The sequence below is a fragment of the Lynx rufus genome, unplaced genomic scaffold (genome assembly GCF_022079265.1).
Source record: "Lynx rufus isolate CCGP_SWC_20201006 ecotype Redwood Valley unplaced genomic scaffold, mLynRuf1.p SCAF_4, whole genome shotgun sequence".
Taxonomy (NCBI): Eukaryota; Metazoa; Chordata; class Mammalia; order Carnivora; family Felidae; genus Lynx; species Lynx rufus.
Window position 1 is genome coordinate 33,068,617 of NW_025814856.1, and position 27,194 is coordinate 33,095,810.

General features: G+C 40.6%; 1 protein-coding gene and 1 pseudogene across 4 annotated transcripts in view; both read left to right on the forward strand.

The window, feature by feature from the left end:
* The window catches only part of LOC124523335 (40S ribosomal protein S2-like), a 35,541-nt pseudogene extending 26,561 nt beyond the window's left edge, over window positions 1-8,980 (forward strand).
* Window positions 8,981-11,927: 2,947 nt separating this feature from the next.
* The window catches only part of SLC25A26 (solute carrier family 25 member 26), a 139,317-nt gene continuing 124,050 nt past the window's right edge, over window positions 11,928-27,194 (forward strand). For 3 of the 4 annotated variants that reach the window (XR_006965161.1, XM_047096196.1, XM_047096197.1), the window contains exons 1-2: window positions 11,929-12,135; window positions 26,318-26,474. Coding sequence is in view for 3 of the 4 variants with exons in the window: in XM_047096196.1 (XP_046952152.1) it covers window positions 12,037-12,135; window positions 26,318-26,474 (256 nt within the window). In the remaining variant the exon portion in view is untranslated. Of the gene's footprint in view, window positions 12,136-26,317; window positions 26,475-27,194 lie in introns of all 4 variants that reach the window. The other variant, XM_047096198.1, reaches the window with a different exon arrangement.

Here is a 27,194-nt window from a genome sequence, read left to right on the forward strand (position 1 = left end):
CACAGAATTCAAAGCAGGCTCCAGGCTCTGACCTGTCAGCACAGAGCCTAACAGGGGGCTCAAACTCACAAATCGTGATTTCATGACCTGAGTGGAAGTCGGACACTTAACCTACTGACCCACCCAGGTGCCCCAATAGTATTCTTTAAAAATTTCCCAGTGAATGCTCAGGGGCTCTGTGTTGTGTAATGGAGGGATCCCCTCATGGCTGTCTCCCTGTCTCCTTCCTTCTAGCAACTGACCTATGAGGCAAAATGGCATTGAAGGGATAGGGAGAACTTTGGTGATTGGTTGATTAAAAAAAGTGGTGCCTCAGGTTTTTTTTTGTGAGACTGAGATGCATTTCACCTTTGAAATGGAATATATTAAAGATATTCTATCTCCTATGAAGAAAAGGTGTCTTGCTTATGGTGGTTATATATACATAACATAAAAATGACCCTTTTAACCATTTTAAGTGAATACTTCACTGGCAGTAAGTAATCCACACAGTTGTGCAACCATCACTGCCATCCATCTCTAGAACTTTTTCATCTTCCCCACCTGAAATTATGTACCCATTAAACACTAACTAACCATCTCCCTCTGCCCCCTCCTGGCTCTTGGCAACCAACATTCTACTTTCTGTCTATCAATTTGACTATTCTAGGCACCTCCTGTAAGCAGAAGAATATAGTATTTGTCCTTTTGTAACTGGCTTATTTCATTTAACATAACATCTTCAAGGCCATCTATGCTGTGCCATGTGTCAGAATTTCCTTCCTTTTTAAGGCTAAATAAAATATCATTGTATGTTTACACCACATATTGTTTATCCACAGTTGTCGACATTTGGGTTGGAGAAAAAGTGTCTTAATATCAACATGATTTTTTTTTCTTACATTATCTCACTTTTCTTCTTTTCCTTTCTCTGACCTTTCCCCTTCTCTTGCCTCCCCTTCCCTTCCTTTTCCCTTTCCTTTCCTCCCTGTCTCTCTCCTTGGCTATAAGGAAGATAGAATGTGACTAAAGGTTATTATCATCGGGAATCTCAAAGACTAGTACAATGACTTCCTTTTTTATTTTATTTTTTAAGTTTATTTATTTATTTTGAGAAACAGAGAGCAGGGGAGGGGCAGAGAAAGGGAGATAGAATCCCAAGCAGACTCCATGCTGTCAGCCCAGAGCCCAATGTGGGGCTCAATCTCATGAACCATGAGACCATGACCTCAACTGAAATCAAGAGACAGATGCTTAACTGACTGAGTCACCTTTTTTAAAAAAAATTATTATTATAGTAGACTTTTTTTTAGACGAGTTTAGGTTCATAGGAAAATTGAGCAAAAAGTACAGAGTTCCCATATATTCCCCATACCTCTCCCCAGCCCATCCACATCCCCACTGGAGTGGTAAAATTGTTAAAATTGATGAACCTTCACTGAAACATTACGATTATCCCAAATCCATAGTCTACATAGGGTCAATTCCTCTTGTCATTGTATATTCTCTGGGTTTGAAAAAATGTATTATGATTTGCATCCATCATTACATTATCATACTAATTTATTTCACGGCCCTAAAAATCCTCTGCACTCAGCCCATTCATTCCTCCCTCTTCCTAACCTCTGGTAACCACCGATCTTTTACTGCTCCATAGTTTTGCCTTTTGCAGAATGTCATATAGTAGTTGGAATCATATAGTATGCAGCCTTCTTGGATTGACTTCACTCACTTAATAGTCATTTAAGGTTGCTGCATGTCTTTTCATGGCTTAACAACTCATTTATTTTTACTGCTGAATAGTATTCCATTGTCTGGATAGACCACAGGTTATTTATCCGTTCACCTACTAAAGGACATCTTGGTTTTTCCAAGTTTTGGCACTTGTGAATAAAGCTGATGTAAACATTCATGTGCAGGTTTTTGTGTGAACACGAGTTTTCAACTAATTTCGGTAAATATGAAGCAGTGCAATTACCAGATCAAATGTTAAGACTATGTTTAGCTTTGTAAGAGACGGCCAAACTGTTTGCTGAGGTGGCCATGAATTCCTTTTGGGTTTTGTTGTTTTTCTTTAAGAAACCAGGAGTCCAGGCTCAATTATAATACCTACATCACAGGTGACAGTTTGGATTAAGTGGGAAAGTAAGTGGGGAAATGGCCAGTCATCTCATAGGGCCTGATATAAAGTGATTGCAATTTCTTTTACTCATGCAGAGCTGTCCAGGTGAACTGGACAGGGGGTTATGGAGTCAGCAGGAGGTTTATATGACTGGTTCAGCCATTCATTAGCCAAGATATAATTTTGAAGATGTTTTGCAGAGATAAAGGAGAGGAAGGGAGAGGAGGGGTGTTTTTGAAGGTAACGGTTTGCTTCAAAGATAAAGGAGAAATTAAAAGGCAAGCTTCTTAAACTAGCATATTGTAAGAATCATGGAACTTTGATAAAAAAAATGAAACTGGTAGGGTAAGATATTTATATGAGAAGAAGGGGATTATGGACACCCAGTAGGTGCTTATTTAGCACTTGCTGATTGAATTAATTTGAGGAATAATAAAGTTGTGCTTATTATGTGGTTTAATGGTGAACATTTCTCTTTAAGTTTCCTATAATGAGAAGATCATGAACCCCATTTATGTTTTCCCATTATCCTCTACTGTAAAGAAAAAACAGCTCAATTTGCCCTTGAATATAACAATAGTGAGTGGCTGAGAAAAATCATTTGCTGTCCCCATCTGTGTCACAAGGGTGACCTGTAACTATTTGTTGCCACTTCAACAGAGGGGAGTGATTACACCAAGGGCACTTCTGTATTATATTTCAGTGTGACAGGCCTGCCAAACTGATGGGCAGTAAATGCACAAGGCATAAGGTTTGAAGATAATTTCCACGTCTGATAGGGTGGAACTCTTTGTCAGAGAATGCAAAAATTAGCTGAACAAATTTCATCCTGATTATTTTTGTACATATCTTGGAAACTTAGCTATAGTTTCCCGTTGGGTCAAATATGGAACAAAATCCAATTATGGCAGATAATTTATTCACTCTTTCTAAAGTCTAGACAGGTTTATATCAACTTGCTCATGGAAAAAGGTAAAGAAATTAAGCAATGTCAAGTGAGGGGCTGTCACAGTTAGAGATAGGTTAGCAACAAGAGATTCAAATGATGATAGTAGTCACAGCAGTAGTAATTATTCATTAGACATGAACAGTAATGCAAAGAGAAAACAGAAAGATCATTTTTAATGTACCCAAAGATAATCAACGATCATGCAGATTTTTTCATGTGCATTTGCAGATCATATTTCGCCTCTAAGATTGCCGCCAATGATTCCTCCTGCCTCTGTTCATTTCCTTGTGTAATCCCCTCCCCCTGAGTGTGGGCTGGTAAAGTTTATGGGATGTCAACTCAGAGGTAAGATGACCAAGTTTGCGGCTTCTAGCCTGGGTGTTCTCTTTCAGTCTTGCTTGCTTGCTCCCTCTGATGAGAGCCAGGGGCCATGTTGCAAGCTCCTATATGGAAACACAAATGTGGCAAGGAACTGAGGAAGGCCTCCAGCCGGTAGACAGTGAAGACTTGAGCCCTTCAATCCCATATCCTGCAGGGAACTGGCTCCTGCCAACACCCACGTGAGTGAGCTTGGAAGTGGATCCTCCCCCACTTGAGCCATCGGATGGAATTGCAGCCCTGGTGGCAGAATGACAGCAGTCTCATGAGAGACTTTGAGCCAGCCTATGTGTAGCTGGGTAATATTCAGATATTGGACCCAAAGAAATTCTGAGATCGTAAATGTTTGTTGTTTTAAGCCACCAAGGGTTGGGGTAGTTTGTTATGTAGCAATAGATAATTGATACATGTAAGTTTACAAAAATTGGATTGGGGCACCTGGGTGGCTCAGTTGATTAAGCATCTGATTCTTGCTTTTGGCTCAGGTCATGATCTCATGGTTTGAGAGTTTGAGCCCCACATTAGGCTCTCTGCTGTCAACACAGAGTCTGCTTCAGATCCTCTGCCACCCCCTCCTTCTGCTCCTCTCCCACATATGTGTGTGCGAGTGTGCACACATGTTCTCTCTCTCTCCTTCTCTCTCTCTCAAAAATAAGCAGGAAAAAAATTGGATCACATTGTCTTTCATCAGCCAGAGTTTTATCAGCAAAAAGAGGGCACCCAATTGGGATTTTTGAGCAGAACTGTGCACCATGTTAAGAATATCAGTTAGGGGGCGCCTGGGTGGCTCAGTTGGTTGAGCAGCCGACTTCGGCTCAGGTCATGATCTCGCAGTCCGTGAGTTCGAGCCCCACGTCGGGCTCTGTGCTCACAGCTCAGAGCCTGGAGCCTGTTTCAGATTCTGTGTCTCCCTCTCTCTGACCCTCCCCGTTCATGCTCTGTTTCTCTCTGTCTCAAAAATAAATAAACATTAAAAAAAATTAAAAAAAAAAAAGAATATCAGTTAGGTATGAAAGAAGCAGCCAGGGCTTATAACATTATGAAAAATCCATTATCATCCATAGACCTGAAGAAGGAAGGGAAGGAAACTGTGTTAGAAGAGACCAAAAAAAGGGGAGCCACAGAGGGAAAGTTGTCTTACAGGAGATTTGTCCAGGGACACACCACCTGTCAGAGTTGGGTCAAGGCAGGGAGCAAGCAGAGAAGAAATACCCTGGCATCGTTCTTTTGCCATCCTCAGATTGTCCATGACTGTTACTGGCCAAACTCAGCTGGAAACCAGAGGGCAGTTCCTAGGGGTCAGCGCCCTAGGACAGAAAACAAGGCAGAGAAGGCAGAGAATAGATCTGCTGAGGCATAAAGAGAAAAACCAGCATATGCCCATGCTCTTGTGCAATTATTTTTATGTTTATCATCTTTCTGTATCATTAACGATTCGTCTCCATTATGGTTTTATTTATTTAACATTTTTTTCTTTTTAATGTTTATTTATTTTTGAGAGAGAGAGACAGAGCACAAGCAGGGGAGGAGCACAGAGAGAGGGAGACACAGAATCCGAAGCAGGCTCCAGGCTCTGAGCTGTCAGCACAGAGCCTGACATGGGGCTTGAACTCACAAACTATGAGATCATGACCCGAGCTGAAGTCAGACGCCCAACCTACTGATCCACCCTGGTGCCCCTACGTCATGCTTTTAAATAGCTACACATGGGACCTATTACAAATTATCTCAGCCACATACGGATGAACATTTTTAGATGTATAAAAAAATTCTCCTTTTGCTATGGTAAGCAGCGAAGTGAATATCCTTATAGTTCTATTTCTATGGATTAAAAAAAAAGTTCCTTCGAGCACAATGCAAGAAGTAGAAATAATTAAGGACAAAGAACATTTTTAAAAGGATTTTGATACATCTTGCCATATTACTCACCAGAAAATCTACTATACTCTCCCTCTGGGAAAAAAATCTTTGCCTATTTGATAAGATTTTAAAAATATGCTTTATTGGGCAGTCTGATTGTTTTAGTAGGTAGAACATGTGACTCTTGATCTCAGGGTTGTAAGTTCAAGCCCCACGTTGGGTGTAAAGATTACTTAAAAAAAAAAATCTTGGGGCACCTGGGTGGCTCAGTCGACTAAACTTCGAATTCTTGATTTTGGCTCAGGTTCTCATGGTTCATGGGATTGAGCCCTGAGTCAGGCTCTGCGCTGATGGCATGGAGCCTGCTTGGGAGTCTCTCTCTCCCTCTCTCTCTCTCCTCCTCCCCTGCTTGTGCTCTCTCTCTCTCTCTCAAAATAAATAAATAAGCATTAAAAGAATAAAATAAATCTTTACCCGAAAAATGCTTTATTGCTTTTTAATTTTCATTTTGGTACTACCAGTAAATTTAAAATACTTTCCACATGTTCATTAGCCACTTGTATTTCTTCCTTTATGAACTTTGCCCATTTTTTCCATTTGTATTAGTCTTTCTCTTATTGATTTATAGGAGGTATTTAATGTTAAGGATTCATTGTTGTCATATATACTGTAAATATTTTCCTTAGTATAAAAAAAAGTCATGCATAGAACCTGTTTCTTTACCTAAATAATATTAAATATTAAATATTTAATTTAATAATATTAAAATGTTTACCTTTTTAAAACCTATTTCAATAGTTTAATTATGTCAAGTAAAAGTTTTAAGCCATTTGGAACAGTATTTGGAGGTAAAGCATGAAACAAGGATGAAAAATTATTTTCTTCCAAATGTGTGCTTGACTGTCCCCACACCATTTATTGAGAGGACCATCTTTTTTTTTCTCACTGATTTGAAATGGAAAGACAAAGCCACGTGGCAAGTATACTTTTTTTTTCCATATATGAAATTTATTGTCAAATCGGTTTCCATACAACACCCAGTAGTATACTCTTGATTCTACTACTTAAAGGAAAACAGGCTTTTAAAATGAGCCTTTTTGCATTTTTCATTGGACTTCCTTTCCATTACATATATTTGCTATCCTTTGCAGATGGGTTAAAATACCTCCATGGATACTTTTACTGAACGTGATTCTATGACCTCATTTTTAAAAAAAAAATTTTTTTTTAACATTTATTTATTTTTGAGACAGAGAGACAGAGCATGAACGGGGGAGGGTCAGAGAGAGGGAGACACAGAATCTGAAGCAGGCTCCAGGCTCTGAGCTGTCAGCACAGAGCCCGATGTGGGGCTCGAACTCACGGACCGCGAGATCATGACCTGAGCCGAAGTCGGCCGCTTAACCGACTGAGCCACCCAGGCACCCCTGACCTCATTTTTTAATAAAGATCCGCAACAGTGGCCTGGAGATTGGGCCTAGTGCTGCCTGAACATTATGTCCTTCGTCTCCCAAGTTAGGCCTAATGTGTTTTTTGAGGTATGTTTTTTGACTTACTGCAAATTCTTATAAATGCTATTGAGATTTCAGAACTTGTTTAAAAGTAAACTTGGCTTACGGTGGTAGATTTAATTAAAGAAGACAGTGTTATCATGTAATTTCTCATGCTTAATGCAAATCAGTGCTTACCTAATTTCCAGTGTCTCTTCACATTGAAGATTTGAGGACATATCATACCTGCAGTGTGGTGACAATGATGATGCATTGAAATACTCCATTTAAAAGGTATGTTCAAGGGGTGACAGATATTTCTTTCTTTTTTTTTTTTAATTTTATTTTTAGAGAGAGAGCACCCATGTGCTTGCATGTGAGCAGGTAGGGGCAGAAGAAGAGGGAGAATAATTTCAAGCGGGCTCCATGCCCAGTGCAGGGCCCATGACCCTGGGATCATGACCTAAGATAAAATCAAGGGTCAGATGTTCTATCAACTGAGCTACCTGGGCACTCTGGTGACATATTTTTCTGCTAGCATTTTATGAAAAGGAGGTCCCGGGTCATGTTGTAAGATCCGTGTCTCCAAGAAGGCTTCTAGTGGCATCATGAAATACTTGGCGAAGCTTTTACCTTTGTACAAAAGGAGAGAATGTCACATTTCTTCTTGATTCTAGAAGGCATCCAATGAATTGTATTACCTTCCAAGTTACCAGAAAATGGCATCAACATAATTTCTTCCTACATAGTTGAAGACGGTCATCACATTGAAGAGGAAAAGAGTTTCTCCTTAATTTTAGAACCAACGAAGTACTGTCTCAAAATTAAAATCAACAGTCTGGGTTAAATTCTTTCTTAGGGGAAGAGTTGCATCTAAGACTTCCAAAATCATTAGTAACTGGAAAGAACATCTGTTTTCTCTTAGGGAGGTATGATAGCGTGTATCACAAAGTGCATGTGCACCTCAATAATTTATCAATCTCTCACTCATAACATTCAGACCCTATAACATTAATGGGAAAATAATGAATAAATTTAATATTTTCTACAAGCCAGGCAGTGGACTCAGTCCTTTCCATGAATATATTATTAAAAAATCCCCATCCAGGTAGACAAATATGTTATTTTAGTCAATGTTATTGAGGTATAACCTACATATAGTAAAACACATCCGTTTAACTCATGTAATTAAAAACAATAAATTGTGCAATTCAATGCATTTTTGTAAATGTATTGCATATATAAAACATATACCCAAGCAGTGGCCACCACAATAATGATACAGAATATCTCTATCACCAAAAAGTACTCTTTGGTGTCTCCTTTGGAACCCGTTCCTTGCCTCCACTCCAGGGCCTTGGAACCTCTAGTCTGTTTTGGTGCTATAATTTTATCTCTTCTGGAATTTCATATAAGTGTGATGGACACATGTTTTCATTTCTCTTGTGTAAATACCTAAGAGGCACATTGGAAAGCTAGGGGGTGGGGGACAAAAAGCATTTGGGGAGGTAGAAAATTATAGGTGGAAATTAAAAAAAAAATGGGAAGAGAGAGAAAGGATCTCCTCAGGACCTCAGACTGGCCTCACAGAAGCTACTCTTTCCTGGACTCATGCAACAGGTCCTGGGTGGGTTACTGCTGCCGTGCAGGTCAGGGGACCATCAACCTTCTCGGGCTGTTCGCAGGCATTTGCTGCCATCGGAGATTACAATGAACGTATCAGTCTGGATGTTAACTGCTCTAAGGAGGTAGCCACTGCCATCCATGGGGCCATCATCCTGGCCATGTTTTCTGTTGTCCCCGTGTGGCGAGGCTCCTGGGAGAACAAGACTGGCAAGCCCCACACTGTCCCATGCAAGGTGACGGGCCGCTGTGGCTCTGTGCTAGTTCCCCTCATCCTCATCCCCAGAGGCCCTGGCATTATTTCAGCCCCTATGCCCAAGAAGCTGATGCTGATGGCTGGCATTGAAGACTGCTACATCTCAGCCAGGAGCTGCATTGCCACACTGGGCAACTTCACCACGGTCACTTTTGGTGCCATTCCCAAGACCTACATCTATCTCCTTCTCACCTCTGGAAAGAGACTGAGTTCACCAAGTCTATCAGGAATCCACCGACCGTCTTGTAAAGATCCACACCCCGGTCTCCAGGCAGGGGTACGGCCACCACCTAGTTTTATACAAGAAAAATGAAGTGAATTAGAGCTTGTGGGGAAAAAAATGCAACAAAAACATATACAAAACAATAAGAGGGGCATTGATTTCTGTAGTGGTCGTACCATATTACATTCCTAGCATGTATGAGATGCTCTTCATTCTTGCCACAATACTTGGCCTTTGGGGGGCTTTCTGATTGTTGTCACTGTAGTGAGTAGGTCCCTGGATCTCAGTAGAATCTTCACTTGCATGTCTCTGATGCGGTATTCAGCTTCCATCGTGACACTCCATGATTCTCACCTGCTGGTATTCATTCATGTCTCTGTTTAGTACAATCCCATAAAAAGTAGGGATGGCCTGTGGTAACAAATAGCTATTGCAGGGGCGTCTGGGTGGCTCAGTCGGTTAAGTGTCTGACTTCAGCTCAGGTCGTGATCTTGCAGTTTGTGAGATCGAGCCCTGCTTTGTTCTCTGCGCTGACAGCTTGAGCCTGGAGCCTGCTTTGGTTTCTGTGTCTCCCACTCTCTGCCTCTCTCTCTCTCTCTCTCTCTCTCTCTCAAAAATAAATAAACATTAAAACACACACACACACACAAATAGGCTATTGCAGGTATGACCACTGAGTGACTTCTCTGATCATGGAAAACATTTTAGTTTCTTTGTTGTTCTCCCTTAGATCACTCACTCTGGGGAAAACCAGCTGCCATAGTATCACGACACTCAAGCAACCCTATGGAGAAGTTTCTGTCACAAGGAACTGGCCACTTGCCAAAAGCTGGCACTAATTTGCCAGTCATGGGAGTGAGCCATTTTGTAAGTGGATCCTCCAGTTCCAGTCAAAGCTTCAGCTATATCCCTAGCTGATAACTTGACTGTAGACCTATGAGGGACACCCTGAGACCAAACCCCTCAGCTGAGGCATTCTTGGATACCTGTCCTACAGAAATTGTGTGAGGTAATAAAGGTTTACTGTTCTAAGTTTTGGGATAGTTTGTTACTCACCAATAGACAACCAGTACAGATTTTGGTACCTAAAAAAAAATTGTTTTAAACGTTTATTTATTATTAAGAGACAGAGAGAGACAGAACATGAGTATGGGAGGGGCAGAGAGAGGAGGAGACACAGAATCCGAAGCAGGCTCCAGGCTCTGAGCTGCCAGCACAGAGCCTGACACGGGAATCGCACTCGTGAACCTCCAGATCATGACCTGAGCCGAAGTCAGAAGCTTAACCGATTGAGCCACCCAGGCACCCCTTTAAAAAAATTTTTTTTTTTAAATGAGGTTTTGGTACTTAAAAATGGGCTGCTGCTGTATCAAACATTCAAACTCTAGGAGTGGCTTTGTCACCAGGCAGTAGATTAAAAAATGGAAGGACTTTGAGGAAAGCATTAGTGGAAGCCTACTGATCAAACCTTGATGGCCTTGGAGGAGTCTGCTAGCAAGGGCTTATGGGTAAATGTGGTTGGCATAATTCTAAGATGGTTCTAAACATTCCTGCCCTGTTAACTCATACGTTTTGTACAATCACATCCCTTGAGTATGATTAGAACCTGCTAGCATGATGAAATATAACTTCCATGGTTATGTTGCAAAAAAAGATTTTGCATATGTAATTAAGGTCCCTAATCATTTGAATTAATCAAAAGAGAGATTATGGAGGGCAGGGGTGGGTAGGGCTGACCTCATCGTATAAGCCCTTAAAAGAGACAGACAACAGCATAAGAGGTCCTCCTGCTGGCCCCGGGGTGGGGGGGGGGAGGCGGGGAGGGGGTAGGGGGGAGCGGGGGGGGGTAGGGGGAGCTGGGGTGGGGTGGGGGGGGCGGGGGGTAGTGAACCAGCATATTTTGAGATGGCCTATGGATTGTGACATGTGGCAAACAGGAGAGGACCAATGTTCTGCAGGCAGCATAGGGAAAGGTATTGGTAGAGGGAACAACACGGGTAAGATGGGAGAGCTTGAAAGTGTATATAGTCTGTGAGTAGTCTAGTCAGTGGGAAGAGTGACAGAAGACACCATTTGGGAGGTGAGTACCATGATAAGGAGCTGGACCATTTCACATGCGTAGCAAAAGAGAGTAATTTAAATCAGGAAAGTGATGTAGCCATCATCTTTAGAGAATACTTCCCGTGCACCAAGAACTAAGTTGAAAACGTGCATGCATTACCTCACTGAATCTGTAATAGTACCAAAAGAAGTTACTCTCAGTATCCCAAGTTCACAAGGGAGGAAACTCCATCTTGGAGAAGTTATGCGCAAACCTAGTAGGCAAAGCTTGGAATTTGAAACCTTAAAGGTATGCTGGCTAATTATTTCTAGATCACACATCTAGATGCGATTAAAGAATGGTATGAACATCGATTAAAGAAAGGCAGACAAGGAGCCTGCTAAGGCTACTGCAAAGGTTTTGAGGGAAGATGCGCACTAAGAAAAATTTCAAGCTTGGCTCTGCTATGTTCCCTGTAGCTTTTGGTTGGGACTTCTGGATGTGCGCACTCGTACCACAGCGAACAGGATGAGCAATTCTGCAAATAGATAATTTAAAAAGTAAATACTATTAGATGCAGTAACTGTAACAGGTGGAGGATGCTAATTTTTACCTGGAGTAAGGAACGTTTTAAAGCCTTTTTCTATATCTTTAATAATCGTCTATTGTTGAGTCTGTTTTATAGAAACTCAGACAAAATTGGTTCAAACTGAGCTAAGAGAAAAATTAAAAAGAACTGGAAACTAAAAGCCTCATCACTTAAACTAGTCCCGCCCCTTCATTGCCCCGCCTTCCACCAAGCCACGCCTCTTTGGGGCTAACAGTAGCTTTCCCCAGCCTTCACCCGGTGACTCTCAGTTCCAGGATCCCGCCCAGCTTCATTTGCTCGCGAGAGTTTCTTCATCTAGCCGAATCACAAGGCTGCTGCAGGAAACGGAAGCAGAGAAGAGTCGCGAGACTTGGCTAGACCGCATGCCTCCCCAGACCCCTCCCCTCCCTCCCGGCGCACCTTCTGGCCCAGCTTTCTCGGTTGCACGTGGAGTTGTTTTGGCTCAATCTCACGTGGCCGCGGAAGTGCCGGCGCTACAAGTCCGCCCCCAAGATGGCGGCACCCAATGAATGGGGTCGCGATCCGCTTCTGCTCAGTCTCGAAGTATAGCCTTTGCGGTGTCTGCGGGGCCATGGAGCGGCCTGGGTTCATGGCTTCGCTGGTGGTGAGTGCTGGACGGTAGGGTGGGGCGCTCGGGGTGCCAGAGTCGCGCAGTGGAGCCCGTAGTAGTTTCTGTCCCCTGGCACTTCCGGTTTCGCGCGTTGACCCGTCTTCAGGTCAGTGGTCACCTGGCAGGTCCCGGAGGGAACGCCGGTTTCCTGGGCCACCGCCGGGCCTCGTGTCAAGGCTGTGCCTTTCATACCTGGAAAACAGAAGGACACGGGGGTGGGGTGCTTGACAGTTTTCCTCAAAATGGAAAGAAAAAAAAAGTTGCAATTATATAGTGTGACCACATTCTGGAGAACTTGGGAATTAAGTATATGTAACAACAACTCCCCCCCCCCCCCCCCGCCAAAAAAAAATACCCACAACGAAACAAAAACGCTTGCATCGCTCAGATTCTTCCTGTCCAGGACTGTGTTTTTTATTTAGCTGTATTTGTTTTCACTCTCATAAAATGACCTGTTCATTCAATATATAATCTGTTTATTTAAAGTGTTCTTGTAAGCTTTGGGTATATTGATAAGTGTAAATAATTACGGAGCCAATAAGATAGTAGTGTGTAGAAACCTACCAGAATTAACAGGTTTGAACATCAAAAACAACCCAAGAACCAAAACGTCTGTAATATTTTGAAGTCTCTGTTACGGCAGGTCCAGTAGGGATACCGGATACAGCAGTGAACAAGACAGATTGGCTGCTTGTGTGTGTTTTCATTGTGGAAGACTAGGCAGAAACAGTAAAAAACAAAAAACACACAAAACACAACATTTGAAAAAGCTTCCACTGGGGTAATGGAGGCTCAGTAGAATTTCATTTAATTATTGTTTGTTGTTGCAGGTGTTAGGGATAATATGGTGAACAAGACAGACCTCACGTGGGTCAGGTGGTGGAGACAGAATAGTAAAATGACTGTTAGGAAAAACGGCAATGATCTGAGGGCTGGTTTCATAGTGTTACGGAGGATGTGCAAGGGAGTGCCTTAGCCTCACTTGTGGGATCATGTTTTAAATCTAGGTCTATTGAGACTTGTGTAAACTAGGTTTTAAGGATACAAAGAAATACACCATTTTGAAGTTTTTCACTCTAGTGAGACAGAAGTAGTAGCTTTGACAATTAAGATTCCTTTGCTGGGAACTGGGGTAAGCTCTTTACATACATTGATTTTTCAAGTTCTGACAGTCAGTTAAGTCTTTTTTATTTATTTATTTATTTTTATTTTTAAAAATTATTTTTAATTTTATTTTTTTAAATTTACACCCAAATTAGCATATAGTGCAACAATGATTTCAGGAGTAGATTCCTTAGTGCCCCTTACCCATTTAGCCCATCCCCCTCCCACACCCCCTCCAGTAACCCTCAGTTTGTTCTCCATATTTATGAGTCTCTTATGTTTTGTCCCCCTCCCTGTTTTTATATTATTTTTGTTTCCCTTCCCTTATGTTCATCTGTTTTGTCTCTTAAAGTCCTCATATGAGTGAAGTCATATGATATTTGTCTTTCTCTGAGTGACTAATTTCAGTTGGCATAATACTCTCCAGTTCGATCCACTTAGTTGCAAATGGCAAGGTTCCATTCTTTTTGATTGCCAAGTAATACTCCATTGTCTATATATACCACATCTTCTTTATCCATTCATCCATTGATGGACATGTGGGCTCTTTCCATACTTTGGCTATTGTTGGTAACACTGCTATAAACATTGGGGTGCACGTGTCCCTTCGAAACAGCACACCTGTATCCCTTGGATAATACCTAGTAGTGCCATTACTGGGTCGTAGGGTAGTTCTATTTTTAGCTTTTTGAGGAACCTCCATACTGTTTTCCAGAGTGCCTGCACTAGGTTGCATTCCCATGACAATCAATTAAGTCTCATCTTAGTTTTCCAAATGAGGAACTGAGGTACAGAGAGGTTAGGTAACTTCTCCAGAGTCACACAAATGATATCTGTTTCATGTGTGTAAGTGTCAGAGCTCAGATTCCAACCAGGCAGTGTAACATGGGATTTCATGCTCATAAACACTCCTTGATACTCTCCCTGAAGTCAGCAGCAGTAGCTAGCCATTGCTAAAAACAGGTGAGCGCCAGAGTTAACAAATGAATGGTAGTTTTAAAATTTATTAAAATAGGATACAAAGGCCAAAAGATACTTTTTTTTTCACCGCAGTTACAGAAGGTATAATTAGGATCAATAAGTAGAAGTTTCGAGGAGGTTAGATTTCATTCCAGCTAAAGAGGAATGATTTTATTTGTTAAGCACACACAGTTTATCGGCCATGTGTTCTGTCCACCAGGCACTCTGGACACTAGCCCTTGGAGGTATGGTGGTGAATCAACCAAACTCATAAGTACCATTTAAAAAATGAACTGAGGTGGGCTGGAGATAGAACAATATTGGAGAACCTTCTTGAGATTCTTGGAATGACCAAGAAAGCCCCCGAGGAGGTAACATCAAGCCAAGACATGAAAGGTAGGAAAGGGAAAGACACTTCCAGGAGCAGAGGAGAAAATTGAAAGGGAGCAGTGTGAACGAAAACCCTCAGGTGGAAGGAATTGAGGATGGTAAAGTGGTGGCTAAGGCCTAGTGGGTAAGGGTAGTGTGGCGGGGGTCGTGTATCAGAGGTGAGTCTTTGTGGGCCATGGAAAGGAATTTGGATTTTTCTTTTCTTTTTTTAAATGTTTATTTATTTTGAGAGAAAGAGCACGAGCATGAGAGAGGCAGAAAGAGAGGGAGAGAGAGGATCCCATGCTGGCTCTGAGTCATGGGCTGGGAGTCCACTGTGGGGCTCAAACTCTGGAACCATGAGCTCAAATCAAGAGTCAGATGCTTAACTGTCTGAGCCACCCAGGTGCCCCAGGACTTTGGATTTCATTTGAAGCATAATGGAAGTCATTAGAAAGTTCTATTATCAAAGTAGTTCAGCAATGGAATGGCCTCCCCCCACCCCCCCACCCCCGCTCAGGTGGGAGTATCTTTGAGTAGGCTAGGTGCTCCTGGGGGAGTTGTGTTTTGCTTGTCGCTGTGCTGCCAGGGCCTGGCATTTTGTAGGTACTCAGTCTTACTGAAAGAATGAATGAGAGATAGGTGTAAATGATTGCCGATCTTGAAGCTCAGGTTCTAAGTATTGAATGAGAGAATGTTAGATACGCAGTACAGAGCCTGACATGTAGCAGTCATTTAAATACTTGCTTCCTAAAGCTTCACGAGGAGGATTGAAGGGTCGTAGAGTAGAAGGGAAGAGCCCCTGGGATGTTAGTGTTCATTTGGAGCAGAGTAGGCTGTTGAGAAGGAAAAAAACCTCAGAGCACAGTGACCGATTCATACTTTTAGGAAAGCAGTTGGAACCAAGTATTAGCAACCTAAAGATGTTCATAACATTTAATTCAGTGAAGACAATAGAAAGCCACTTAAACGTGACACAAGAGAGAAGTGGTTAGGTAAACGGTAATAGATGCATTTCATGAGCGATTCATGGGCCATTAACAACAGTGCTGGTGAAGAGTGTGTGCTATAACATGGAAAATACTTGTAAAAGAAAAAAAATACAAGACTGCACGTAGATATATCTGCTCATGCCTGATTGAAACTATAAAAATACGATCTGTTCATGAAAAAAGGACTATTGAAATTTCCCGAGATAATACAAAATAATTTTGATAATAGCATTACTTTTTCTCTAGGTTTTTTTTTAAGATACAAAAAGTACTTTTTTTTTTTTTAAATAAATACCGCACCCTGTATTACGTCTCTTTTCCTGCCTGCCTCTTCTCTCCCCTTTAGTACTTAACGATTTCACGGTCCTTGTAGTTCATGAATTCATCTGGCTTGTTACTTGAATGAGACACCCAAAACATCCTGCTGTAGTTACTGTGAACCAGTCCTCGGTTCAGGGAAAAGAAGCTTGGCAAGTGTGGGCACTGTGCAGTGTGAAGTAAAGGCAGTCCTTTGGGTGGTTGCCTGGGTTATCAAAGTAGCCTTGAGAACTGATGAGAAAAGGTATGATTATTTAATGACCTCTAAAAACTCTCGTCAGTGTTAAATGACAGACTCTTGCTGTTGATGTAAATGTGTAAGGAAATGAAAAAAATAGTAAGGCTGATATTTAACTGTAATTTACAACATGAGAGACACAGAGTTTCTTTGTGAAAGTGTGTCAGAAGGAATGTGAACAGTGCTTATCTTCTTTCTTTTAAATTTTTTTTAGCGTTTATTTATCTTTGAGAGAGACAGAGTGTGAGTGGGGGGAGGAGACACAGAATCTGAAGCAGGCTCCAGGCTCTGGGCTGTCAGCACAGACAGAGCCGGATACGGGGCTCCAACTGGGAATGGCGAGATTGTGACCTAGGCGGAAGTTGGAGACTTAATGGACTGAGCCCCGCAGGTGCCCCAAACAGTGCTTATCTTCTAGTCACATAACTTACATAGAACTAGCATCTTTGTTATGCCTCGGCAAAGTGTCACACAGCTTCGGGTCAACTTCCAACGTTTTATCCTGTGCTTTCCATGTTAGAAAATATGTCAGAATTCTTTGATGGGAAGACTTTTGCTGGCATCCTTTCCTCTGGGACACTTCATCCTTTTGGTGATAGCCGCTTTCCTCACTTAGGTTGATAAGTTGGCCTTTGCTAATTGCCTCTCTGCATATCTAGATTTCAGTGTTCCCACTTTTCAGTTATTTGCTGCAGTTTGATCTTTGTTGGCCAGCTCCCTCTATTGATTTTCTACTTTTGGAAAATGTCACTCTGTTTACTGTAATATGAACCATGGTGTTGGATGTCTTGTGTTACTTGTACTTGGAATTCATGCCTCCTCTTCCTGTGTAAGGCACAGGCTGTTTCCTTGACTGTTCTTTTATTTTTAAATTGTTTTCTTAGGTGGTTCTGAAAAAGTTCTTTCATAATACTGGTGTCTTCTCCCTGGGCCTGACCTTTGGCTGAGAACCACTGGCAGAATGTGACTTGAGGGGAATGACAGGGGTTGTGTTGCTATGGCTTCTTCGGTGGGTGAGCAAACAGAGTGAAAAGAGAGGATGAAGTACTGGACATACTTTGAAGGGAAGTTTTCCATGTTCTTTGCCATGTATTTTTCTTTCCTCGAAGGTTGCCTCCTAGTTTTCAATCTGGTGTAAAGGGATGTTAGTATCTTATGATGAAATATTATCTCCAGATCTATAAGGAGTTGGGAATGATGCTTCCACATTCTCTAGGTTGCTTCGTGTGACTTTTTTTCTTTTGGCATTTTAAGTCCGAGTGAGCAGATCGTTTTTGCTTGTTTTGATGTTGAGCTGTACCCTGGACACAAGTGTATTCTGAAGTTTGATCAGTCACTGGAGCCTGCAAGGTCCCCTCAGAGACCCTCGGTCATCTAGGACCACAGTTGAGAACCAGTGTTGGTGGACGCCTTTTTTCTGTGTCTCACGTACTGGGAGATGGGACCGCTTTTCCTTTCTCATTTTTCTTTAGGCATAAGAGGGGGTTGGAGGAATGTTTTAGTATTTGATAATTGCAAAAGACTTGTTAATGTGATGTTTTGTTACCACTTCTGAAAGAAATGCTACCTGTTGAAATAAAAATTTAGTAGTGAAAATTTATATGATACAGAATTTGAGTAGCACTAATGAAATGTCAAATAGAGAAAAGGAAAAAACTGCACCCAGGCCTTTTTCACCTCCACAAATCAGGCATCTTTTACCTGTTCAACGAGACGTATATGTTAGCCTTTGCTCTGGTAGCGGATAAGAGTGCTTCAAACGTAAGGCCCCTGCCCTCGTGCTTTATAGTCCAGTACGAGACAGATGTTAAAAAGAAAATGAAACAAAAATTAGCCATGCAGTAGCAAATAGTGATGAAAAGTAGCCATTTACTGAGCACTTTAACATGTGCCTGTGCACATTTTTCATAGCAAGTCTTATAGTTACAGTTTTGTATTTTTTTTAAATTTATTTATTTTGAGAGAGAGAGCGAGTGAGCAGGGAAGGGGCAGAGAGAGAGGGAGAGAGAATCTAAGCAGGCTCCCTATTGCTAACATGGAGCCTGATGTGGGCTTGAACTCACTAACCGTGAGATCATGACCTGAGCCAAAAAATGAGAGTTGGACCCTTAACTGAGCCACCCAGGTGCCCTTTGTATTCTGCTTCTAAAAAATTAACCCATAAATTCAAATCTAACGGTTGTAAAGAAATTTGAACGTATGTATTTCTCAAGTTTTTTAGTTGATGCTGAATTGTTCCTGCCATGCATCACATGATTTGGCTTTGTGTGGAGTGTGTCCATAGGTGATTCTTGTCCAGGAGGCAGAATTTGAGGAGAAATTTAAATTCATTATTACTAATAAAAGACTTGAATTTATGTATTTTATTTATGAATTTATTAAATTTAATATATGAATGTAATCTTCAATCTTTATCACCTAAGTCTTTTCATGGCCTTTAATAGTCATGTCAGAAATACTGCATCCAGGAAACTTTGAAGGATATTTATAGTAACATACTAAAAATAATAATTTTTATTTATTGATAAGTGATAAAGGCTGGCATTTTGCAGTTTTTTACCGGCGTTTCCAGCTTTTTATTATATACAAGCATGTAACAGGCTCATGTAATTGTATTTAATTCTCATTTAATCTCCCTTTTCCTCGGCTGCAGTGACTTCTTACTTGACATGTCTCTGAAGGCAAGGAAAATAAAAGCAAAAATGAACTATTGGGACCTCATTAAGATAAAAAGCTTCTGCACAGCAAAGGGAGCACTCAGTAAAACTAAAAGGTAACCAACGGAATGGGAGAAGATATTGGCAAATGACATGTCAGATATAGGGTTAGTATCCAAAATCTGTGAAGAATTTACCAAACTCAACACCCGAGAAACAAATAATCCAGTGAAGAAATGGGCAGAAGACATGAATAGACACTTTCCCAAAGAAGACATCCAGATGGCTAACAGACAGATGAAAAAATGCTCCACATTGCTCATCATCAGGGAAATACAAATCAAAACCATGTTGAGATATCACTTCACAGTGGTCAGAGTGGCTAAAATTAGCAACTCAGGAAACAACTTCTATTGGAGATGATGTGGAGAAAGGGGAACACTCTTGCACTGTTGGTGGGAATGCACACTGGTGCAGCCGCTCTGGAAAACAATGTGGGCATTTCTCAAAAATTAAAAATAGAATTACCCTATGACCCAGCAATAGAACAACTAGGAATTTATCCCAAGGAAACAGGAGTGCTGATTTGTAGGGGCGCATGTACCCCAATGTTTATAGCAGCACTATTGACAATAGCCAAACTATGGAGAGAGACCAAATGTCCATCACCTAATGAATGGATAAAGAAGATGTGGTCTGTATATACAATGAAATACTACTTGGCAATGAAAAAACAATGAAATCTTGCCATGTACAACAATGTGGATGGAACTGGAGAGTATTATGCTAAGTGAAATAAGTGAGTCAGAAAAAGACATAGATATATTTTCACTCATGTGGAATTTGAGAAACTTAGCAGAAGACCATAGGGAAAGGGAAGGAAAGATAAAAACAGAGGGAGGGAAAGCATAAGAGACTCAAATACTGAGAAAAAATGAGAGAACCAATGGGGTTGATGGGAGTGTGGGGAAAATGAGTGATGGGCATTGAGGAGGGCACTTGTTGGGATGGGCACTGGCTGTCGTATGTAAATGATGAATCACGGGAATCTACCCCGAAGCCAAGACTACACTGTGCAGACGTTAGCTAACTTGACAATAAACTGTTAAAAAATATAATCTCAATTTTGAAAAACTCCGTGAAGTAAGGTACTATTATTTTCCCCATTTCATGTATGAAGAAATAGAAGCTTAGAGAGGGTTAAATAGCTTTCCTAAGGAGACCCAGTTGAGATTGAAGCCAGGTCTGTCTGTCTGATGTCAAAGCTGTGTTCTTAGGTGATAGTTAATCTGAAAGAATTTCTGGAGAAATCGAAGGGTACTCAAAACATTACTGTGTTCTTGAGAATAGCCTCACTAAACAAAACAACCTATGTGGCCTTTTCCTTTGGGAAGTGATGATCAGCAGAATTTCTGGAGAAGTCACCCTAAATAGATCACAAAGCTATCTGTTTAAATGGAATGCTAAGAAGTATAGTAGCAGACAGATGGCACTGGCTTTCAGCTATCACAAGTGCTCTGGCAAACCACAATTGGGACAAAGAGTGACTTACTCTTTTTATTCTGAACATTTAATCTTTTTATAAAGTGTTTTCTCATCATCTCCCATATCTGTTTGATTCAGACCAGCAAACTAGTGCTGAAGCCCTGCTACATATGAGGCTCTGGGTTAGATACTTAGGAGAGCAAAGGTGACTGAGCTGGCTTCTGTTCTGAAGGATCATAATGTCAGGTCAGATGTAATGATTACTTAGTACTGAAAGTGAAATCTAAATGGGGTTATGTCGGGGAGTCAAGGAAGTAGCATTTAATTCTCACCGGGAGCTTGGGAAGGACTTTAGGAAGCTCATGGCATTTGGTCACAGCCTTAACAGTGGATAGGATTTTGGCAGGGGTGTGTGTGTGTGTGTGTGGGTGTGGGTGTGGGTGTGGGTGTGGGTGTGGGTGTGTGGTGGCGGCAGGGGAGTAGGTAGCCTTCTGTAAACGGGAGACGGAGGGCAAAGAGAGGACATTCCACACTGAAAACTAAAGCAGGAGGGCAGAAGTGAGAAGTTGTAGGTCATGTTCGGGAAACAGGTTCCTGAGACTCACCGACCATAAGAGTATGCAAAATGAAGCTGGGTAGGTATGAACATGGGTAAGGGTTCTTAGTTACCTCTAAGTGCCAACTCAATACCACATGCAATCAGTGAATTAGGATTTTTTTTTTTGGTGGAGCAGTATTATTTGAAATCTTTACTTTTATAAGTTTATAATGCTCATTATAAAACTGGAACAATACAAAAATTAGCAAGATGGTAAAAATACTACTCATTCCCAATCTCTTGTGACAGAGGTAATAACTTGGAGGAATTCAGTGTGTATGCTTCCAAAGTTCAAGTTAGGAATATGTATAGATCCATACACATTTCTTTGTAAGGTGAGATTATATGGCATTATATATGCTTCTATTTGCTTCTATAGCTTATTTAATTAATTTATGAATATAACATATTTCTGTGCCAGTGAGTTCAGATTGACTTCTTTCTTCTAAAGGCTGTGTAGCAGTCTGTTACTCAGATAGAATTTATTTAACAAGATCCCAAGGATGGACCTTTAGACTACTGCCAGTTTTTTACTGTTATAAATAATTGCTGTAGTAAACCGTCTTGTATATTTCTGCACTTATTTCTGTGGAAGAAATGTTTGGAAATAAAATCACAGGTCAAGGGCTTTATAAATGAAAATTTTCATTTTGCCAAATTGTCCTTCACGAGATTATAATAATTTGTTTCCCCTAATAGTGCCCATAATCATTCTTCATATTTTTAACCTTTTTAATTTATGGGGAAATTGTTTTGATTTGTTTTATTTGATCATTAATGATAGGGAAGCACACATTCATAATTCGGTTGGCTGTTTATATTTTTCTTTTGGATATTGCATGGTCCTTTGTTTTGTAGTTTGTTTTTATTTTTATTTATTTTTTTGTAGTTTTTAATTCAATGTACCTTTTTTTTCAACGTTTATTTATTTTTTGGGACAGAGAGAGACAGAGCATGAACGGGGGAGGGGCAGAGAGAGAGGGAGACACAGAATCGGAAACAGGCTCCAGGCTCCGAGCTGTCAGCCCAGAGCCCGACGCGGGGCTCGAACTCACGGACCGTGAGATCGTGACCTGGCTGAAGTCGGACGCTTAACCGACTGCGCCACCCAGGTGCCCCTCAATGTACCTTTTTAAGGTTGATTTGTAGTACCTTCTAACATATGGGTAGTAACTTTTTATTAGGGCCATTGATTCATTCATTCTTCAGATGGTTATTGAGTGCCTCATGTGCTGGTGCTGGGAACTTACTGGTAAACGGAACAGGTCTGAACCTTACAGTCTGGTGGGATCAACAGACATCACATCAAAGGTCAGATGCTCAACTACAGAACTAAAACTGTGATCAGCATGTGCAAACAAGAGGGTCTAAACCTAGACTCGGAGATTGGGGAGCATGTGTACACAGTCCTAGACATGAGGAGGGTCAGGTGACATGGAGGAAAAGAGAATCAGATGACATGGAGGAAAAGAGAGAGCAAGGGGGCGGGAAGGTGCCAAGCAATGGGCAGCAGTGGGCAGTGGTGGTAGAGCCAAGGGGGAGTTGGGGACCAGAACTTCCAGAGTTGTAGGCTGTGCGGTGATTTCATTCTTCATCCTAAGGGCTCTTGGAAAGGTTGGGAGACTTACAGGCTGGAGAGTGGCAAGATGAGATTGAAATTTTCATTTCACAGAGATGCTGCTGCCATGAGTGTAGACAGCCCAGGAGCTCCACAGGGAGGAGGAGTGGTGGTGGGGAAGAGAACTGGTATCCCAGGAGGGTGAAGTCGGCAGTGGCTCCTTTGTTCTGGAGAAACCCGAGGAGGGGTGTTCTCTAGGAGAGCCATGTACATGGTGTGACTGGTTCCTCCTAGCTGTGGTATAGTCCTGCGGCCAGTGATGATTCTGCTTAGTTAAATTAGACAGGTGGTTTGGTTTTGTCCCGTAGTTGAGCAGCAGTGACATTTTTCTGGTATTGTGCCGGCCTCCGTTTGAGAAATAAAGGTTTTATAGCACGTGATCTTGAATTTTTTTCAACTCTCAGTGTAATTTCCAAGCGCTCATTAGATACTTCTTCTCTACAGCCTGTCACACTTTATTAAGTTAGAGGCCTATTTTATGTTAAGTTCTCAATACATTGGTATGTTGTAGTGAGGCTTACTGGTTACATGGGTTATGTTGTGTCTATTTGGATTTTGTCAGGTTCTTTTTTCTTTCAGTGTTTTTATTTATTTGATAGAGAGTGTGCACACATGAGCGTAAGCAGGGGAGGGGCAGAGAGAATCCCAAGCAGGCTCTGCTCTGTCAGCACAAAGCCCGACACAGGGCTTGATGCCATGAACTGTGACATCATGAGTGAGCCACACAGGTGGCCCGAATTTTGTCTAGTTCTTAACTTGAAGTTTTCAGTGTCAGCTACCACAGATCTTGAAACTAATCATTTGCCTGATAACCTTTTTGATAAATGATCATAAATAAAACAATTTCTCTGACTAAAGAATGAAAGAATTTAATATAGTTCTTTATATTCAACTGATATTGGCATGGGCATTTTGTACATAATTTTTTTTTTTAGTTTTATTTATTTTTGAGAGAGACAGAGACCGTGTGAGTGGAGGAGGGGTAGAGAGGAAGAATCCCAAACAGGCTCTGTGCTATCAGAGGCTTGAACTTGTGATAGGAGGCTTGAACTTGTGAAACCGTGAGATCATGACCTGAGCTGAAACCAAGAGTTGGATGCCTAACCAGCTGATTTACCCAGGCACCCCTTGTACATAATTATGTACAAAACAGTATTAATGTAAAGTTATAAGCACTCCCTAAAGTTTTTATTTAAATTTTAAATCTGTTGCTGTGTGGCTAAATACATAGGTATTTTTATTCTTTTTTTCTATTCTCTGTTAGCTGTTTTGTTTCTTTTCAGTCTCATGAATTTAAATGACATTTGACTTATAGAAGTTTGAAATCTCCAGAAGCAATTAGTAACTTTTGATTCATGTTTTACTAGCTAAACAGATTGAATCTGGTTATTTTATTCTCTGAAGATAAGAATTCTGATGAAAGAAGCATTAGAGAATCAATGCATGCAAAGTAGCCAAATAGATTGAAAGACTAATTAACTTACTGATTAAAACTTAGCAGTACATGGCAAGCATCTCTCCGAACCCTCTCCTAGGATTAAAGAGAAAATCAGAATGAAGTAGAGAATGTTTTTAAAGAATCTAGTCTGAGCAGACATTCCCACCAGGATTTTCATTTTCCTTGTGTTTTAAGAAAATGAAGAACATGCAAAATATTTTATTTATGTACTGAATCTTAAAAAACCCTTTAAAAATAATTGAGAAGAATGTTGGAAGAGATTGGCTCCTTTTTTTACTGGCCTACATTACTTATGAAAATACTCCTATGACTTAGAAAAGGCCACCTTTATTTCCAGAAAGAAAGCCCAGTTTTTTGTCATTCTTTTACTGCCTCTTGTGGTTTTCTTCTGGCACATCTCTGTAATGTTTTAGTGACCTCATTGTAGGTCATTTGCAGAGTAGACCTTCATGATCTACGAGATTCAGTCATGTTTCTCAGGCTGATCATATAGTACAGTATTAATGTTTATGGTAATGAGCTTATCTATTTCTCTTAAAATAATTTTTAATAATTTACCTATGCTAGTTAATGACTGGATTTCTCATGAGAGTAATTTCATTTTTGCAGTGAACTCTTTATTGGTTTTATGGTGAGTGGTAAGTAGAGCAGACAGTGTTTATTATGTACTGAGGTTTGTACCATCTGAGGATTTCGTATACCCAAAGGATGGAAAAACTCATCATTTTGAATTTTGCCTGTATGTTTGAATAATACTGATTTTTCTTTTTCTGCATCTTAGTTTTTAATGTATAGTTTTTTTAAAAGTATATTTCTACCTTCTGATAGGTAATATATCCATGTTCAAAATCTGGAGGATAAGAAAAGTTAATGATTCGTTTTAAAAATTACTATGTAGCAACCGTATTGAAAGTCTTTTTTTCCTCCTTGTAATTCTTTCTGCCCATGGGAAACAGGTTTCGATTCACATTTTAAAAAAATGTTTATTTTGATACAAAGAGTGTGAGTGGGGCAGGGACAGAGAGAGAGTGGGGGGTGGGGGGAAGAGAGAATCCTAAGCAGGCTCTGTACTGTCAGTGCATAGCTCGACATGGGGCTCGACCCCATGACCCTGGGATCAGGACCTGAGCCAAAATCAAGAGTCGGACGCTTCACCAACTGAGCCACCCAGATGCCCCTGATTCACATTTTTAAATGATGCCCTAAGACTTTGTGTATTGACCTTTGACTCTGTACTTGAGTTGATATTTTTACCTAAAATTGTTTTCCTGAATTTCTTTTTGCTTTGACTAAGTTGTAACCAGTTTTTTTTAAAAAAAAAAATCTACATATACTCCACTGTAATCATTAGGTGAAAACTTAGTTTTTAAAGTGCACCTTTCTAAAGCAACATGATGTCTCTTGGGAGATGACTAGTTGGGACCTGGTTTTAATATTCTCTAGGAATTTAGCTCCCCCTGCCCTGCTTTTATTTACTTAATTAAAAAATTATCAAGGAATTTTTAAATATAAAGGAGAGAGAATACTACGGGAATCCTTAGATATATGAATCTTAAAATAACAGATCTAGATTCCCAAGGACCATTACCTATTTATTTATTAGACAGCGAGAGTGAGTGAGCAGGGCAGAGGGGCAGACAGGGAGAGAAAAAGAAAAGCAGGCTCTCCACGCTTAGTGCATAGCCCGATGCAGGGCTCGATCCCATCCTGAGCCTAAATCAAGAGTCCAATGCTCAACCGACTGAGCCACCCAGGCACCTCCCCATTACCTATTTTAAAATGACAGTCTCCCCCAGAAAGTCTTACTTCGGTTTTACTACTCATTTATTAAAAAGGCAAAAATATAAATTTGGTCTGATATGGAAAGATCAGCAAGATAAATTAAGTGATAAAAGTAAGGTGTGGTGCACTGCATATTGTATATACCTTTTTCAAAAAAAAGGAAAATACATACTTGTGTTTGCTTGTATATACCTAAAGTAACTTCAGAAGGATCCAATAAGCAAACAGCAGAAGTGGGTATCTGAGTTATTAGACAAGGGAAGGAGGCTTTGGACTCTTAACCTTTCTGAGATTGTTTGCTTGTTTACTTTTTGAACCGTGTGAAAGTATTAAAAATTTAAATTTGATTTTAAAAATAAAAATTATTGAAAAATTACAAGTTAAGAATATAGCACAATAATCATTATTTCCCCAGGAAAATATATAAATCAGGTAGAAGGTCTTTTGTTTGACTATACCAAATAAGTTGTGGATCAATAGGTATGAAAAATGTGCTTTAAAGATTACCTTTTTCTTATCCCTACCCCCCAAATGGCAGGGTAACCTTTGATTGTAACCTTATATTCCTTTCTCTCTCTCTCTCTCTTTTTTTAAAGGCTGGTGGGGTAGCAGGTGTCTCTGTTGACTTGATATTATACCCTCTGGATACCATTAAAACCAGGCTGCAGAGTCCACAAGGATTTAATAAGGCTGGTGGTTTTCGTGGAATATATGCTGGCGTTCCCTCTGCTGCTATTGGATCTTTTCCTAATGGTAAAATTTATGTTGATATTCTTGTCCCTGCTAGAAAGCCAACATAATGAGATTTATTTTCCGGATGGTATGTGGTGTCACCCCTTGTAGAATCGCTCATGTGTTGTAGCTTATCTTCTGAATTTATTTTCTATTCATTAACCCATTGCTTTTGAATCGCTAGTGTGAGATCCTGTTCCACTCTACTTGTAATAGAAGTACAATGGTTTTTAAATGGTTTTTCCTGTTAAAATCCCCAGTTAGAAGCTTGAAAATGTTACTCTAATATTGGTTGTCATACCGTAGAGTAGTGGTTCTCAACCTTGCCTGCGTATTGGAATCTCTTGGGAAGCTTTAAAAAATACTGATGCCTATGTCACCCTGGTAAATTTAATTGGTCTGGGTTTTGCCTGGGTATCAGGAGGTTTAGTAGCTTCCTAGGTGATTCCAATGTGAAGCTGAGTTTAATAACTACTGCCTTGGAGATGCTTTTGGAGCAGGTGAACCTAAGAGGCCTTAAACCTTTTCTGTCTTAACTAAATTCCGCTTGTATGATGCAACCATTTCCCACTAACCTTCTCCTGGATACTCCCCTTCAAATGTCTTTGCTTTTGTTGTAGCTTTGGAGTCACATTATGTGATTTATGGCCTTATTTTGTAATCAATATAATCTGTTTTATTCAATCCACTTGTTAGTATACTTACTATTTTAATTGTTTACTGATGGTTTCAGTGGTACTC